General features: G+C 39.4%; 1 protein-coding gene across 1 annotated transcript in view; it reads left to right on the top strand.

The window, feature by feature from the left end:
* Window positions 1-414: 414 nt before the first annotated feature.
* The window catches only part of CLIC5 (chloride intracellular channel 5), a 72842-nt gene continuing 58527 nt past the window's right edge, over window positions 415-14729 (top strand). The window contains exon 1 of the mRNA XM_009710282.1: window positions 415-906. Within this exon, the coding sequence (XP_009708584.1) occupies window positions 415-906 (492 nt within the window). The remainder of the gene's footprint in view (window positions 907-14729) is intronic.

Genomic DNA, 14729 nt, shown 5'->3' with positions numbered 1-14729 from the left:
ATTTCTGCTTCTTTACACAAAATGTACCTAAGACTTCCAGTAAAACTGGTTTTGACTTGTTTTTAACCATAGCTTTCTAGTATTGATAGGTGCTTCAGCTGTTTTTCACTGTACTTGGCCAGGCTATATCTGGAAGAACAAGTGATTACAGCTCCTGAGATATAGTTACCAGCAGTCAGATTGACTAAGGGGTTAAAAGTGAGACAGCCCTATCTTTTACTTCAGTGGAAGTGTAGTTGTTGATTTAAAGCTCTCAGTAAATGATTGTTGGAGATCTGTCATGTGTAGCAGAGCATTCAGAAAGCACACCACAGGCTCTGCTTCCTCCTAAAGAGCGTTTGTCTGTCAACATCTCACTTTAATTGTAGTCTTTGAAGGTACCAGAAGGCAGGCAAAACTCACCAGCCAGCAGTCATGGAAGATAAAGTCTTTACCAATGTTTATCAAAATGTTAATGACACCAGTATCTGTGAAATTCCAGACTCCGAGGAAGACAAAGGGGGTAATCATTATGATCATGCCCATGAAGATCCAGCATCTCCTTCTTCCATCACTACTCTCCCAGAGAGCATGGATAGTAGTGAAGAGAGCTCAGAAGATAGCTGTAGTGATTCTGTGGCCTCTCAGCATGGGGCTGATGGGGAGGATGGTTCTTCTTCATCTCACCACGATGCTGAAGAAGACCACCCATACCAGGAGATGAATCTGATGAGCCCAACTCTGGAAGATAAACATGTAGAGGGCATGATGTTTGAGAGCAACGTGCATTTTCCTCCAGATTTCCAGTTGCATCGGAGCCAGAGCACTTCTTCCAACTCTTCAACTTCCCTCAAGTTCCCCCTTAACAACAACTTTGGAGAAACTGACAACTTTCAGGAAGATTATGAGATTTTCATGTTTGTAAAGGTAAGAGCTTGGGTGCTTCTAACAATACACTAGTTTTAAACCTCAAATCAATGTATATGTCCTCCAGATCTGTAAAATACAGCTGCCCACTGCTTTGTTCCCGACATTGCTGCCTGTGTACTGCAGGGCACCGATCCATTCACCTATCTCTTACATCTTAAGGCACAGAAAGAGAAGATTTGTGATATGTGGAGATGCTTGAGATTTCTTTACTTCAAGTGGAAGTATGAGTATGGTGAAAGTATTCTGATTGTTGCTGCAATTCATTTAATCTGTGAAATCTCCCTGCTGTTACAGCTAGACTACTACTACTTGAACTGGTTTAGTTAAGATAGTTCAGCTATCTCTGCGTTTCACTCTCCCTCTAGTAGCTAATAGCTCAAAAGTGATAGTTATTAATGCTATGAAGAAAACTAAATACATAATTTAAATAATGGCAATAAAATTTCCACAAATGCTCATTCCTGAAAGAGGCCTTTCTTTTATTTCTTCCAATACTTAGATTAATGTGTTTCCGTGACAATTTTAACATGTATTTTTCATTTATTTCAAGTTAGATATAAATTACTGAGGGGACTTCCACACTTTCTCTAACCTTGTAAAGTATTACTTAAATTCCTAAACCGTAAACACCTGTATTCTTAAATAAACACTATGCTTCCCTTCATAAAGGCTCTTGTATTCAGCCGTTCTCAGTATTTATTAGGCCGTAGCACAGACTTGACAGTTCCTCCTTTTTAACTACATAAGAGATACATTGTCAAGTTCTTACTTCCTTTGAATAGGACCATACACCATGGGTGTAATACTCCGTTATTTCAACAGAAGTCTTGTGAAGTTTTTCACTTTTCAACATAAATAAGATTATCAGAATCTCTTCCTCAGTTCTGCAGGTGCTTTGGAAGCAGGATATGAGAGTTTGTGCCCACACTTAGTGAGAAGTGTTTTCAGCAATTTGGTTAATTTAGTTTATTTAAGCAAGAACACACTATAACCTTTGCATTGGTGTGAAATGCTGATTATCTTGTATAAGCCTGAGGAGATCAAATGGCTTGGTGAACGCTCCTAATGCTTCATTTCATTTCTGTTGTAAATCTTGGATTTCTTGGAAAACAGAGTTAGTTAAAAAGTTATCTTACATTTGCTTGTAGGATAAAGGAGAGCGCTTCCATAAAGTGTTAACAGAATCTTGAGATTCTTTTGAATGCATTCAGAAAGTTATTTAAATATTTTTCCTTTGTGTCATGTCTTCCTGTAGATGAAAAGTTGATGTTATTCCCCTTTCATGTCTGTCTCCTCTATGTGACAATCCTTTGTGATTACTTTTGTAATTTTTGCATAAAGGTAGATCATTTAAATTATTGATAAATTTAAAAACCAAACCAACCAACCAAACAGAAATGGCTACCGGGTTACTTAGTCTGATGCTGCATAAGAATAACTATAAAACTTCAGCCATTTCTCTTGAATTTCAATGTAACTGGAGCTACTCTTGTGAAAAGATGTGTATCCTTCAGGAGAGGGAATATCTACTAATTGCTAGGTCGTGAATTGTTCTGGGTCCATGCATACTGTTACAAGGGGGTTTTGCTACTGATTTCTGTAGAAGTGGGCTGTGAGAGCCATGTGTGAGGGTACTTGCCCTTTTTATTATCTTCAGAGTACTTACCCTGTACGACTCTCTGAAGTGGCAGCTGTCCTATTTCTGTGACTGGATCACGGTCGTTGCTGAAAATATGTTAATTATATGGATAAAGTAAGATCTGTGGTGTTGGTTGTAGTTCGTATCTCTGCTTGTAGTCCCGCATACATGTTTTAAAAGTCGCAGCAATTGAGTATGTTTTGTTTGTTAGCAACTGCATGGCATTAGCAACATGAGTGTTGTATTTTGGCTTTAAAATAATCTCTCTCTATTCCTTATCCTTTCCTGTTCCTCTTGTTTCAAAATAATGGTGTCCTCTCTTTCTATGCATGAAAAGAGAAAACGCATACAGATGCTTCCATTCAAGCAGAGATGATGGGGTTAATTTGAGTTTCTGAAAAGTGGTAAGAGGGGCATTTTAAAAAGAACTGGCATGGAGAAGGACTGAGGAAGTCCTTTTCCTCACTTTTGTTGTGTAGAGTACTGAGTATCCCATAAAAGGGCTTATCGGCTAGTCTAGAGAGAAGCACAAACTTTGGACTCTATTCACTTGCTGAAACAAAAGTGCCCTCGTGCCTTTTAGATGTCCTTGAGCCCCAAGACATCCCTGCCTGGCTGGAAGGTGAGACGTGAGGCTTTCAGGTGATCCATGCTGTGATCCTTCTCCAGCAGGGGCTGGAGGCCTGATGGGCAGGGCAGGGGATGCTTCTGTGCAGGTTGCTGAACTGAACTCCTATGACAGTGTTTTATTCCTTCAGAAAATGATGACATTTCAGTTTTGGAGTTTTGCTTTTCTTTCTGGTATCAAGGTAATAAAGCGCTAACTCCATGGAGTGCAGATCCAGCTTCGCTATCTTTTAATTATCTAGATAGCAAAAGTCCACCTATAAAATGGAAGGTCATAGAGTAATAGATAACAAGAATTGTGAAATACCTGAGGGCTATTGCTTCTTGCACATAAGAACGAAATCTCACAGTTGTGCCAATGGCTGCTGTTCGTAGACTGTTCCCTTCTCATATGGCCTCTGGTTCACCTGAGGCCAGTGTTGCTCTGGAATTGGGTTCACTTTCTGGATTTGCTCCTTTCTGCAAAAATTAACAGTGACAGCAGGGCCTTTTGCTGTGGGACGATGGTGGTAATGATAATTCTGTGACTGTTTATTCCTTCCTTTGTTTGTGGCAGTAATAAATCTCTGTGAGTGGCTGGAAGCGGGAGTGTCAGACAGAGGTCGCTGCTGGCTGAAAACCAGAGAAAGTGGGAAGATTAAATGGTATCTAACTTATAGTCTAGCTGGCTTAGTTGCAGTGCACTGCCTAAAACAGAAATTTAACTTATTCAGAATATTGTAAGTGCTGTTGCATTAGGACCATAGTTTCAGTCAGACTGAATAATCCTTTTTGTAGTCCGTTCTCTGTTATTAGACACCAAGAAAATGTTTTAAGTCACATTAACTCATCTTTCACTGGTTATCAGTACTTGGTAACCACGTCATTGTCGGTAGCCTATTTCAGAATGTGCCATAAGGTAAAAAGTTTTGGCTTTCCTGAAGGAATTCCCTGTACCTTTAGTAGCAGAATATAGCATGTACCAACATGGGGATATTTGTGTGAATCCAGCATGTCCAGGCTTGTCACAGCCACCTTAGTACATAGTAATTTCACATAGTAATTTCTTCAAACAAAAGCCTTTGAAATTTAAACAGCAATATGACTGACATACAGGCTGTGTTACTGAGCGCATAGGACAGCTTAACCTAATTGTAACTGTTGCTCAGAGGTCCAACCTTTGCACTTCTATGCTATGTTTCCCTGTTTAGCAGTGTGTTTGTTCTGAAGGTTGAGTTTCTTTGAAAATTTTAACTTTTTGTTTTCCTGAAACTTGAGTTGTTATTTAAAGAATAGTCCCTCTATTTTCTTGTCAGAACAAAATTATTGCCCTTCTGGTTTACTGACAACCTGAGGCTAGCTACAGATTATACCTTCTCTGTACACGTTTGTGCCATAGGAGCACAGTTCCCAAAAGAAGGAAGGTAATGCTTTACCCTGAGCAATAAACACCTTGTGTTATGCAAACAATACCACTTTAATACAGTGGTTTAGCACCGTGAGCATGCATGTTGGATCACTGCACTGGGGTAACAGTGTCATGGATGCTGGAAGGCACTTCTGGAGATCATCTAATCCAACCCCTTACTCAGCAGGATTACCTAGAGCAGGTTGTTCAGGGCCATGTCCAGCCAGGTTTTTAGTATTTTCAAAGAAGAAGAATCCACAACTTCTCTGTGTAACTATTCCCGTGCCCTACTCTTATGGTAAAAATGTGTGTTCCTATGTTTAAATGGAATTTTGTGTATCTCAATTTGTGCCCATTGCCTCCTGTCCTTTCACTGGGTATCAGTGCTTATATTTAAGAATATAGTTTTAAGAAAGATACTGCTTTTAACTTCTTTGTACATCAGAACATAAACTTTTAGCAGTTTCTGTTGGGATTATTGCATCCTTTAGTAAAATTTCTTTAAGTCAGTAGCTGGGAAAGAAAGGGCATTTCTGTTTTTTCCCCCAAGATGCTTCCCACTCCCTTGTTTCCAAGTCAGGAAGGTCTGAGGGCTCTAACTTGATGGCACAGCCCTGTGCCAGCTCACAATGTTGAGCTGAACTCTTATGAATGACAGACCATGTTCTTGACAGGGACAGTAAGATTAATCACTTGTATCACAGCAAAAATCATGCTTTTTCCTATTGAGTTGGCTTTTCTGTTGTTTAGTGGAGCATATTGGTATCTGTTGAGAAAGTTTTGTTTAAAAATGTATATTAATAGTTTAGAACATGAAGTTACAGGACATAACTAATTTTTAGCATGTATTATTTGAAAAGAGCAGAACCAAATCATAATGTAACCACGTGGATGCCCAGTCTTAAGTTGGTGGTTATGCTGGCGCTTTGCTGAGCGGAACTGAACATCTTGTAGAAGCAGATGCAAAGTAAAAGGGTACCCAGCACAGATGAACATTTGTAGTTTTCAGTAGGAAGTCCTGCAGGGGGTTTCAAATAAAGGGATGGATATCGACATTAGTGAGAACATCAGTTTTTCAAATTTTCAGCCACTTATTTCTTTACTACAGTCATAGTCTACAGAGTAAAACAACTGTACTTGCAATTTTGGCGTAGTAGATATTTGCAAGTGTAATTGGGTGTCCAAATACCTTTTAGCCACGCAAGCCGAGTAGTCTTCTAATTGACTCCAATATAGCACATAAGGCTGGTGTTAAACCATATCTTCTCCAGTGAGGTTTGCGGGTAGTAAAATGAGTTCTGGCTGAAGCCAAGTAGCAGGTGTAACTCTCTAGATGTACATAAAATTATAGTAATTTGGCTTTTCATGACATTTTAGCTTTTAAAAATATTTTTTATAATAAATCTAATGGAAGTAAGCAAATATTATTTTGGTCTTATGAATAAGCTTAGAAAAAGGTTAAATGATTCATAATCCACCTTTTAAACAGTATTGACTGAGCAACTTGAGCAAGGAAAAGATCCAAGAACTATTTTCAGAGTTCTCCATTCATGGCAGATTTACAGACCAAGATGCAACACGCTGAAGTTAACAAGTGCATGGCAAGAAATGACTAATAGGAAACCAATATCCTAACATGATACCTTTTTTGATAATTTTAATGAAATTAGTGGATTTTTTTTTGCTGCAAATAAACTTACTTAAGATAGTTTACAAGTACAATTAAGTATAGAAAGACAAGTCTGGAATATCAAGTGATGTGTCCTCCTGCTCTCAGTCTTAGCTAGACTATCCCCAAGAGATGCTTCTTTGAAAACATTCAGTGATGCAGATTCAGCATTTATACCAATTAGTCTCTGTCGATGCTTAATTATTTTCCTGAGACAAATATTTTCTTTTATTAAAATTTCATTGCTCTGAATGATGCTATCTTTCTTTTTAATAGATAGGTCCTTTACCTATTTATGTATTAGAAGACAGATATCAAATTTCATTCAATCTTTGCTTTCCCAAACTAAACAAATCCAATTCCTTCAGCCTGCCTTCAAGCTTGAGTTGTCATTTCTAAACTTTGAGTGGTTTGGTGTGTTGTGGGTTGGGTTTTTTCAGTTTAGGGGTTTTTTTTTGACCTTTCTCCAGTCTCTCTCCAGTTAATTTATGTATTTCTTAAGCTCTTGTTTTCAGGTACAGTTAGTATATTTAGCAGTGCTGATAAAAACTACTACAGCAAGCACCTCTCTAATTCATCATCTCTGCTGCTCTCTAGTTGGCACACTTCATCTGCTGTATTTTAGCATATTTGTCTATCCTTTAACATTTTGTTTAGGATTACAAAGTTCATCTTCTAGCCCTGGTGTTTTCCCAATAAATGCTTCTGTAAGGGTCTCAGCCATGTGTTACTCGCCTGTTTGCAAGGAGCTGTAGTGCAGTACTATCGCACAGTTTGTGCCTGCCATTTGACTTCAAGAGCCTTAGGTTTTTCTTAGTGATGTGATCAGATTCTGATCATGCATCACTGAAAACAGTATGGTTCTGGAGTCGGAGAGATGCTGTGATATAAAGCTGGTGTGAAGGATACTATCACCAATGCTTTTCCTGTGCTAACTCAGAAAATAGAGATACACCTATAATACCTCCACACCATACAACATGGCTTTATGGCTACGTCCTCCACCCTGTCATGGATAGGAGACTGGTAATCTCTTAAGTCTTAACATATAAACCTAGTAGCTATGTAAATCTTCTTTCTGGGAAGGAAAACTGTGTTGTGGATCTCTTCATAGCTTGATTTATGCTTATCTGAATTACTCTGTGTGCATGTGTGGAAAGATTAGCGAATGGCCGTTCTGTTACAGATAATATCCAGTTCCCTGACTATCAGTCATGAACAGAGCGTGTGCTTTAGCAGCAGGGCATAGCAGTTTGCTTAATCTTTTGGATACAAAGGGTAAAAGGTCTTGCTTCTGACCTCTGCTGAGTCTATGCCTCGCTCATGCACCTTTTCTGCCTCTGGAAAGGTCCATGAATCAATTTTCAGCTGACACTCTCGTGCCACCCTCAGCTTTTGGCTCCAGCAGCGACTGTGGCTGGGTATAGCACAGTAGCGTAGCAACAGCTTCAAAATACGGACCTGTATTGTCTAGGAAATTGTTACTGCACAGTGATTGCAGCAATAGCAAATACAATGTAAATATGTAGGTCATACGGAGAGAAAATTAAACCAGGATTTATTAACTTTTTTCTTTTCCTCATGTTTTCCTTTTTGTGACTCCCTCTTTGATGTTCTGAAAATAAGACTGTTATCCCAGCTTGGATCGTTCTTTTCTTTTGAAACTTCTCAGATCCTACATTTTAGGAGAGGAAAATGTTTGGATTTGTGGATTGATTACTTCTTTGCTGTCCCTGAAAACTTACCTATGTAGCAGTACTGTCAGCTGTTAAACGGTGTCTGTCCAATATAGAGGGATTTGTATTTTTTTTTAATTGTTTCTTGCAGAAGTACCTAAAGAGCAGCTCTACTGAGACTGATGTTTTGCAAACACAAAATAATAGATAATCCCTGCAGAGCAACTGCTAATGATATATGTAAATTATTTTTGAATCTGTAAGAGGAAAGCTGCTGTTCTGTGCTGCTTTTTGTTTTCTTTAGATACCAGGGGTTAGACTTGGCTCACCCAACTTAAGGTGTGTCAGTAAGCTGTTAACTACATCTCTGCATGATGTCTAGGCTACTTTTGCAACAAAAAGCTATCTGAAATAGTACAAGGGGGTGTTAATTCATATGGCCAAGTGTAGGCATCAGCTGTAGGGTGAGGTTAGTTGTTCGGTGCACTCCATTCGTTGTACTGAGTAGGGGCCTAATGCACTTTTCCAACCATAGGCATCCAGTGTTGTTCTGGATGCCTTAAGGCTTCCCTCCTGGCCTCCAGCTCCCTCTGTAGGCGGCCATGGGTCTCCCATACATTCTTGTGTATGTTTACAGGTTTCCTCAGCTATCCTAGGGCCTCTCAAATGCTGCTGGGTATCTAGGTTTAGGCAACTAAATCAGGCCATAAACTTTCACTGAATACAGTGGCATGGTCACCTGTAGTTAAATAAACTGAATGCCACCAGTGACAGCTTAAATACAAAGCTTGGAGTACTAGATTTGACTAGAAGTTAGTTCTGGTAATAGATATCTGGAAAGAAACTTCAGACTGATTTTTTTTTTTTTTAGGCTACTTAATTTTCATTTTTGTTTCAGTATCCACGCTCAGCAACAATTGAAGTGAAATAGTGAACAAACATTGCAATGTTGGACAGTTCAACTATTCACTGGACAGTCTAATTTAATCAGATAAAATAATCAGAGACATCTTAGCATCCTTTCAAGACCGACAACCGGCACTCCTTTTTTAAACACAGGCATATCACTCTAAAATGAGTCATTGATTTGTTATCTGCAGGTGTGATTTTTGTATTTAGATCTCTAGGTGATCCTTTTCGTATCAATTAATGATACAATTATGGTTGACTTTTGACTCTTGGTACATCTCTGATAATGTTGTAAGACGTCAGTGACCTTCATGAAGTTATAATGATACAATGAAAAAGACTGGCCTGGTTAGATAGAGAACTTAGGCTGGAGCTTAGGGATAAAAAGAGAATATATGGCCTCTGGAAGGGAGGTCAGGTAACTTGGGAGGAATATAGGGATGTTGTGAGGTCGTGTAGAGAGATGATTAGAAGGGACACCGAGGCTCAATCAGAACTTGATTTGGCCACTCACTCCAAGAAAGCCCTTGAGGTGCTGGAGCGAGTCCAGAGAAGGGCAACGAAGGTGGTGAAGGGCCTGGAGCACAAGTCTGATGGGGAGCGGCTGAGGGAGCTGGGGGTGTTTGGTCTGGAGAAGAAGAGGCTTAAGGGAGACCTGATTGCTCTCTACAACTCCCTGAAAGGAGGGTGTAGTGAGATGGGGGTCAGTCTCCCAGGCAATTCGTGATAGGATAAGGGAGACCTGATTGCTCTCTACAACTCCCTGAAAGGAGGGTGTAGCCAGGTGGGGGGTCGGTCTCCCAGGCAATTCGTGATAGGACACGAAGGCATAGTCTGAAACTTCGCCGGGGAAGCTCGGGCTAGAAATGAGCAGGTATTTCTTCACAGAAAGGGTCGTTAGGCATTGGGGTGGGCTGCCCAGGGAGGTGGTGGAGTCACCATCCCTGGAGGTGTTTAAGACAAGACTGGACGTGGCACTTAGTGCCATGATCTAGTTGACATGGGGGTGTTAGGGCAAAGGTTGGACTCGATGATCCCAGAGTTCTCTTCCAACCAAATCGATTCTGTGATTCTGTGAATTGGGAATAGGTGAGAAGTGAATTGGTTAGTGCATAGATCTGGTTTCAGTACAGGCAAGCAGTGTTTGAAACCAGGATTTTGATTCACAAGTTAATTGATTTTCTGTTCCAGCCTCCATGCAGTCACCTCAGAGCAGTCTACAAGTGTTAATGAAGTAAAACTCGAGAATACATCTTCCGAGAGACAAACAACATTTTCCTGCTCATTATAAAAAATGAGGCACAGAAAGTTAAAAATCTTTGGACAGTCACCAAGATGATTTTTTTTGGATTTCTGGTAACCTGAAAAAAATTTCATGGGTCTGGAGGTGACCTTTCAGGACATGAAATAGAAGCCTTTTCTGTCACAGCCAGCCTCATCGTATAATACGCAATTCATAAACTGATCAAGGTCGATCTAAAAACTAAGTGGCCATTATTCATTTTGGAAATCTGTTTCAGAACGTCACTGCTCTGATGGTTTGACACGTTACTCTAATTTCCGAATGACATTTATTCATGTGCAGCTAATAGATCCTTGTTCTTGTGCCAGCATGGTCCATTAGCATTCATTCTTTCATTTAGCACTTTTTAAAATCAGTTTAGGCTTAGTCATCCTCAGATGTTTTGGGGCTAAACCAGCCAGTCCTTTTTGTCTCCATTTCTGCTAGTTGTCAGTAATCCCCTTCTGCACATATCTTCTTTCCACAAAGGTGCTTTTTTTTTCACAGCTGCATCCTGTCTCAGGTTGCTTCCACTTTTACAGCTAGACTAAACAATCAGCAAAAAAATTCTTTTAATAACCTCCTGGTTTAATATACCTATGATTGTTTAAGTAAACACATCATTCTATTTGAGGTGAAATGTCCTGATATAAACACATTAGAGTCAATCAGAAAAATCTTCATTAATTTCTTGGTGCCTTCCACAGTTTTTCACTTATCCTGACACTTGTTTTCCTTTCAGCAACAATAATGTTTTTCTAACAACATTGAAAGGTTCCCTGGTGTGCCTGCAGAGCACTAACAGGGCATATTTCCCACTGGCCCATTGGTATCAAGAGTGCTCAGAGGTACCGGTCGTGAATCTTAAATTCAACAGCTTCAGAGGGCTGGATCCTTAATGGACACTTAGGTGGGACATTTTGTCCGTGTTACTGCTCTTTGGGAAATCTTAGCATCTGAAGCTCAGTGCTATATGTCTGTAGCTTGAGGACTGGTTGAAAAGCAAATGGAAGGAGTGGATGCTTTTTGCATTTGAATATATATGTATTTAATCTCTCTTTTGACCTGTGCTCACATGTGAGGTGTCAAAATAATACTGGCAAGTCATCATTAAATAGGAATACCAGAAGAAATAATTTAAACTTACAATTGTTTTTTCTTAATGTCATTAGAAATTCTTCCTAATTTTAATGTTTATTACCTAGGAACTTTCCAGGTAAGTACTAGAGAAAATAATTAGGAATCCTGAATTTCATAGAGTAGGCTTGTTGACTTAAGAGTCCTTTTTTTAGCCTTTTTTTTTTTTTTTTTTCCTATCACACTGTGATTCAGGCATGGAAGGTAACCTTTCTTGTACATATCATGGGCTTTTTCACAGGCCGTCAAGAAGCCCATTAAGAATGAAGACTGCACTCATATCCCAGTTGTTTAAAAAAGTAAGTTATTCAAGAGCTCAATGCTGCAGCATGCTGAATGCTCTGATGCTTATCCATAACAAGTATAAACCACATGCCTAATGTTTTAGCATCTAAGAACTTTTATTCACATTTTTCTCAATCATTTTAAATTAGTAACATTATGTTTCTACTTAAATACTTCAGTGCTTTGGGAACAGGAAGAATAGAAAGCAGGGCTTTTTGAAAGCTGATGAACCTTTAGAGGAGAATCCATAGTGTTTAAGAAAGAGCAAGCTCAATGGACAACACTAAAATGCCATCCTTTGCTTTACGAAGATAGAGATACTACCTAATTTAAACTGTTGTATAGAGAAATCATGGATAAATTTAGATGTAAGGTGTGAAACTATAAGAAACTAATTGCTGTTTTTTTATTTCATCATCTAATGTGTCAGTCTGTCATTTTGGGGACTGAAGAAAATTAAACTTGTCAGTTCAGATGAATATTATAAAGGGCTGTAGGGCAAGTATTTTTAATCAAATGATTCAATGGATATCACAGTTAATATGCTGTCTGCTCACTGAGTCTTGGTGAGATTTCAGGGATATTTCTAAATAGTAGCATGCTCAGGCTGAAAATGTAAACCGTGTTGAAATTAATAAAAGTTTTGCACTGATTCAGTGCAGAGAGGATGTTACTCAAGATACTTTGATGCATACTTTGTACAGGCAGTTTGAAGATTGTTTGGATTTGGGGATTCATTTGTGTAAAATTTGTGAAGTCCGTTTTAAAGATTGTCTGTCAGACAGAAAATTTCTTGAACGCTGGCCTGAACTGCTTACTTTTCTCTTTTGTTTCCACGTTGGGACAGACGTTGAATATGGAGAAGAAGTAATTCTTTCTCTGGCTGGAAATGGTCATTCGCAAACCTCAGAGACAATCTATTTTAGTTAAACACCCTGGGACCCAACATAGACTGTCCTAAGGAATTCATCCAGTCTAAATTTCTAGGAGGCGAGTCATTAAGTGGTAGATCAACTAACAGGGAGCTCTGATCACTGGATAAATCTGAGCAGGTACCATCTGAGAAAGAGCAGCTTTCTCAGCTGGGGAAATGATTCAAGTGCTTTAACATGTTCCTAAGAAAAGCAACTGCTGGAGGCTGGGCAGGATACCCCAGGGCATCTAACATGGCCCTGGAGGTCTATGTCTGAGCAGTTTAACCCCACCAGCAGTTTCTCAAAAGCCTGAAGTTACTACAGGGTTGTATTTCTGTGGAAAGATACTAAACAAATATATTGGACAAAGGTCCAGTACCAAAAGTTTGTGAGACACCATATGACCTATTTTGAAGAGGCATCAGTCTTTCTTCCCTTTGATGAGCACATGGATTTGTAAATAATCAGCAATGAGTGGTTTCTACTTACATAGTGCACAGTTACAAAGTGACATAAAAAAGATCACTTTTGTAAAAACCACACAGATTATTTTATGTATATATATATCTCATACTGCAGGATTGCATACTTTATTGGACTTTATGAGGCACTTTAAATTTACTTATTTTCACTAAATATAGACAGGGTGCTTATCTGTTGAATCAGAAACTTCATCATGGTTCTAACTATTCATGTACTTTTGCTTTGCTGAGTGTTAATGAGCCTGTATAACGAACAGCAGAAGTCTGGAGCAGCAAATTCAGTCATTTGGCTCCTCCCTGTGAGATTGCAGAGAATGAAGTTTGGACAGGAGCAGAGTTTCTTGCAGGCATTGGGCGACGATTGGCCCTGGGCACCGCAGCTGATAACAGCTAAAAATAGTGCCGGTATAAAAGCCCAGCCAGCAGCACAGCTGCCCTGGCATTCCCTCCTCCACTGCCAGCGAGGGAGGAGAGGGTGTTCTCCAAGTCCCTGCAAATATGTGACCAGAGAACATTGTGCTGTTTAATTCCACTTAACAATTAACTCGTCAAGTAAAGACACACGCTGGACTGTGTGACTCATGGGGGAATTAACCAAGTTCTGCTTTAAAAAAAAAAAAAAAAAGTCACAAACTGAAGGCCAAGTTTTCCAAGCAGGTTTTTTGAGCAGAGTGTGACAGGTGGCCTGGTGGAATGTCTTTGGAAGTGTGCCTGCAGAAAATCTGTGGTTTTGTGTACAAGAATGTTGGACTTGTATATATACTTACATAATCACCTGTATGGGGAGCATACTCTGTGAGGATGGAATCCTGAACACTTGGAAAAACAAATGTGTGTTTATTTGACAATGGTTTGACTCAGCTGGCATTGAGGAGTTCAGGAGTCTATTCTTAGCCTTGCTGTTGATTCTGGGGAAATCAGGTCACTTCCTTGCATTTCTGTTGCCTTTCAAGCTCCGCCTGTCTTCTGTTTTCAACTGTAGACTTTGGGGGAGCAGTGACTTCAGTGGTTGATTGCATCGCAAGATAAACCTTTGGGTGTCTGAAGCGCTTTGGACGAATAAGGGCAGCAGACACCTGTGTTGAAGAGCTCCCCTTTTAAAGTCTGGCAAAAGTTACATTGAATTGAAAATGGGGTGTAATTGGGGCAAGCATTTGGAAGTCTTAAAAATAGGTGGCAGTATCAGCCCTATCAATAGTAAACTATTCCCTCATGTATTAATTCCAGTTGCTCTGAGTCCTCCTCTGATTTTATGAAGCTTTGCACTATGAAATTTGTATAGGTGGATACTCTTTCATTTTAGTTATAGTATTTCAATTTTTTTCTGGTTTATAATAATATACTGCAAGGTTTATAATATCCTGCAAGATTGACAGATGACCTGGCTAACTTGCCTTCAGTTTTGATTTGATATACTTAATTTTCTGGAAAGGTCATTTATAACTGCCTAGCCATTTTTCCTTTCATAAGAATATTCAATTACCTTTTAAGTTATTGTTTTAATTGAGAGATCTGTTATGGCAAACTAGATAATTGCAGACAATGTTGGTTTGGTAGTTCTGTAGACTAAAGTCTTATTTTTTTGGTCAGGAGACCCAGCATGAGCATAATTGGTAGAAACTCCCACTGAGTGGCTTCCACCTTATCAAGATACAGAGCTGAGATGAGTCAATCCCTATGGCACACCTGACTTCACCCTTAGGAACCCTGCCTTTCCTCTCTGAAAGGCAATTTTCTGTATTAACGTGTAGCCAAGAGAGAACCTGAGAGTCTCTTACTGGTACCATCCTCCGCAGGGGGATTTAGGCTTTCT

Source organism: Cariama cristata, unplaced genomic scaffold, assembly GCF_000690535.1.
Source record: "Cariama cristata isolate BGI_N322 unplaced genomic scaffold, ASM69053v1 scaffold10831, whole genome shotgun sequence".
NCBI classification, from domain to species: Eukaryota; Metazoa; Chordata; class Aves; order Cariamiformes; family Cariamidae; genus Cariama; species Cariama cristata.
Note: the sequence above shows the minus strand (reverse complement) of the source record. Positions and strands in the feature narration are given on the sequence as shown.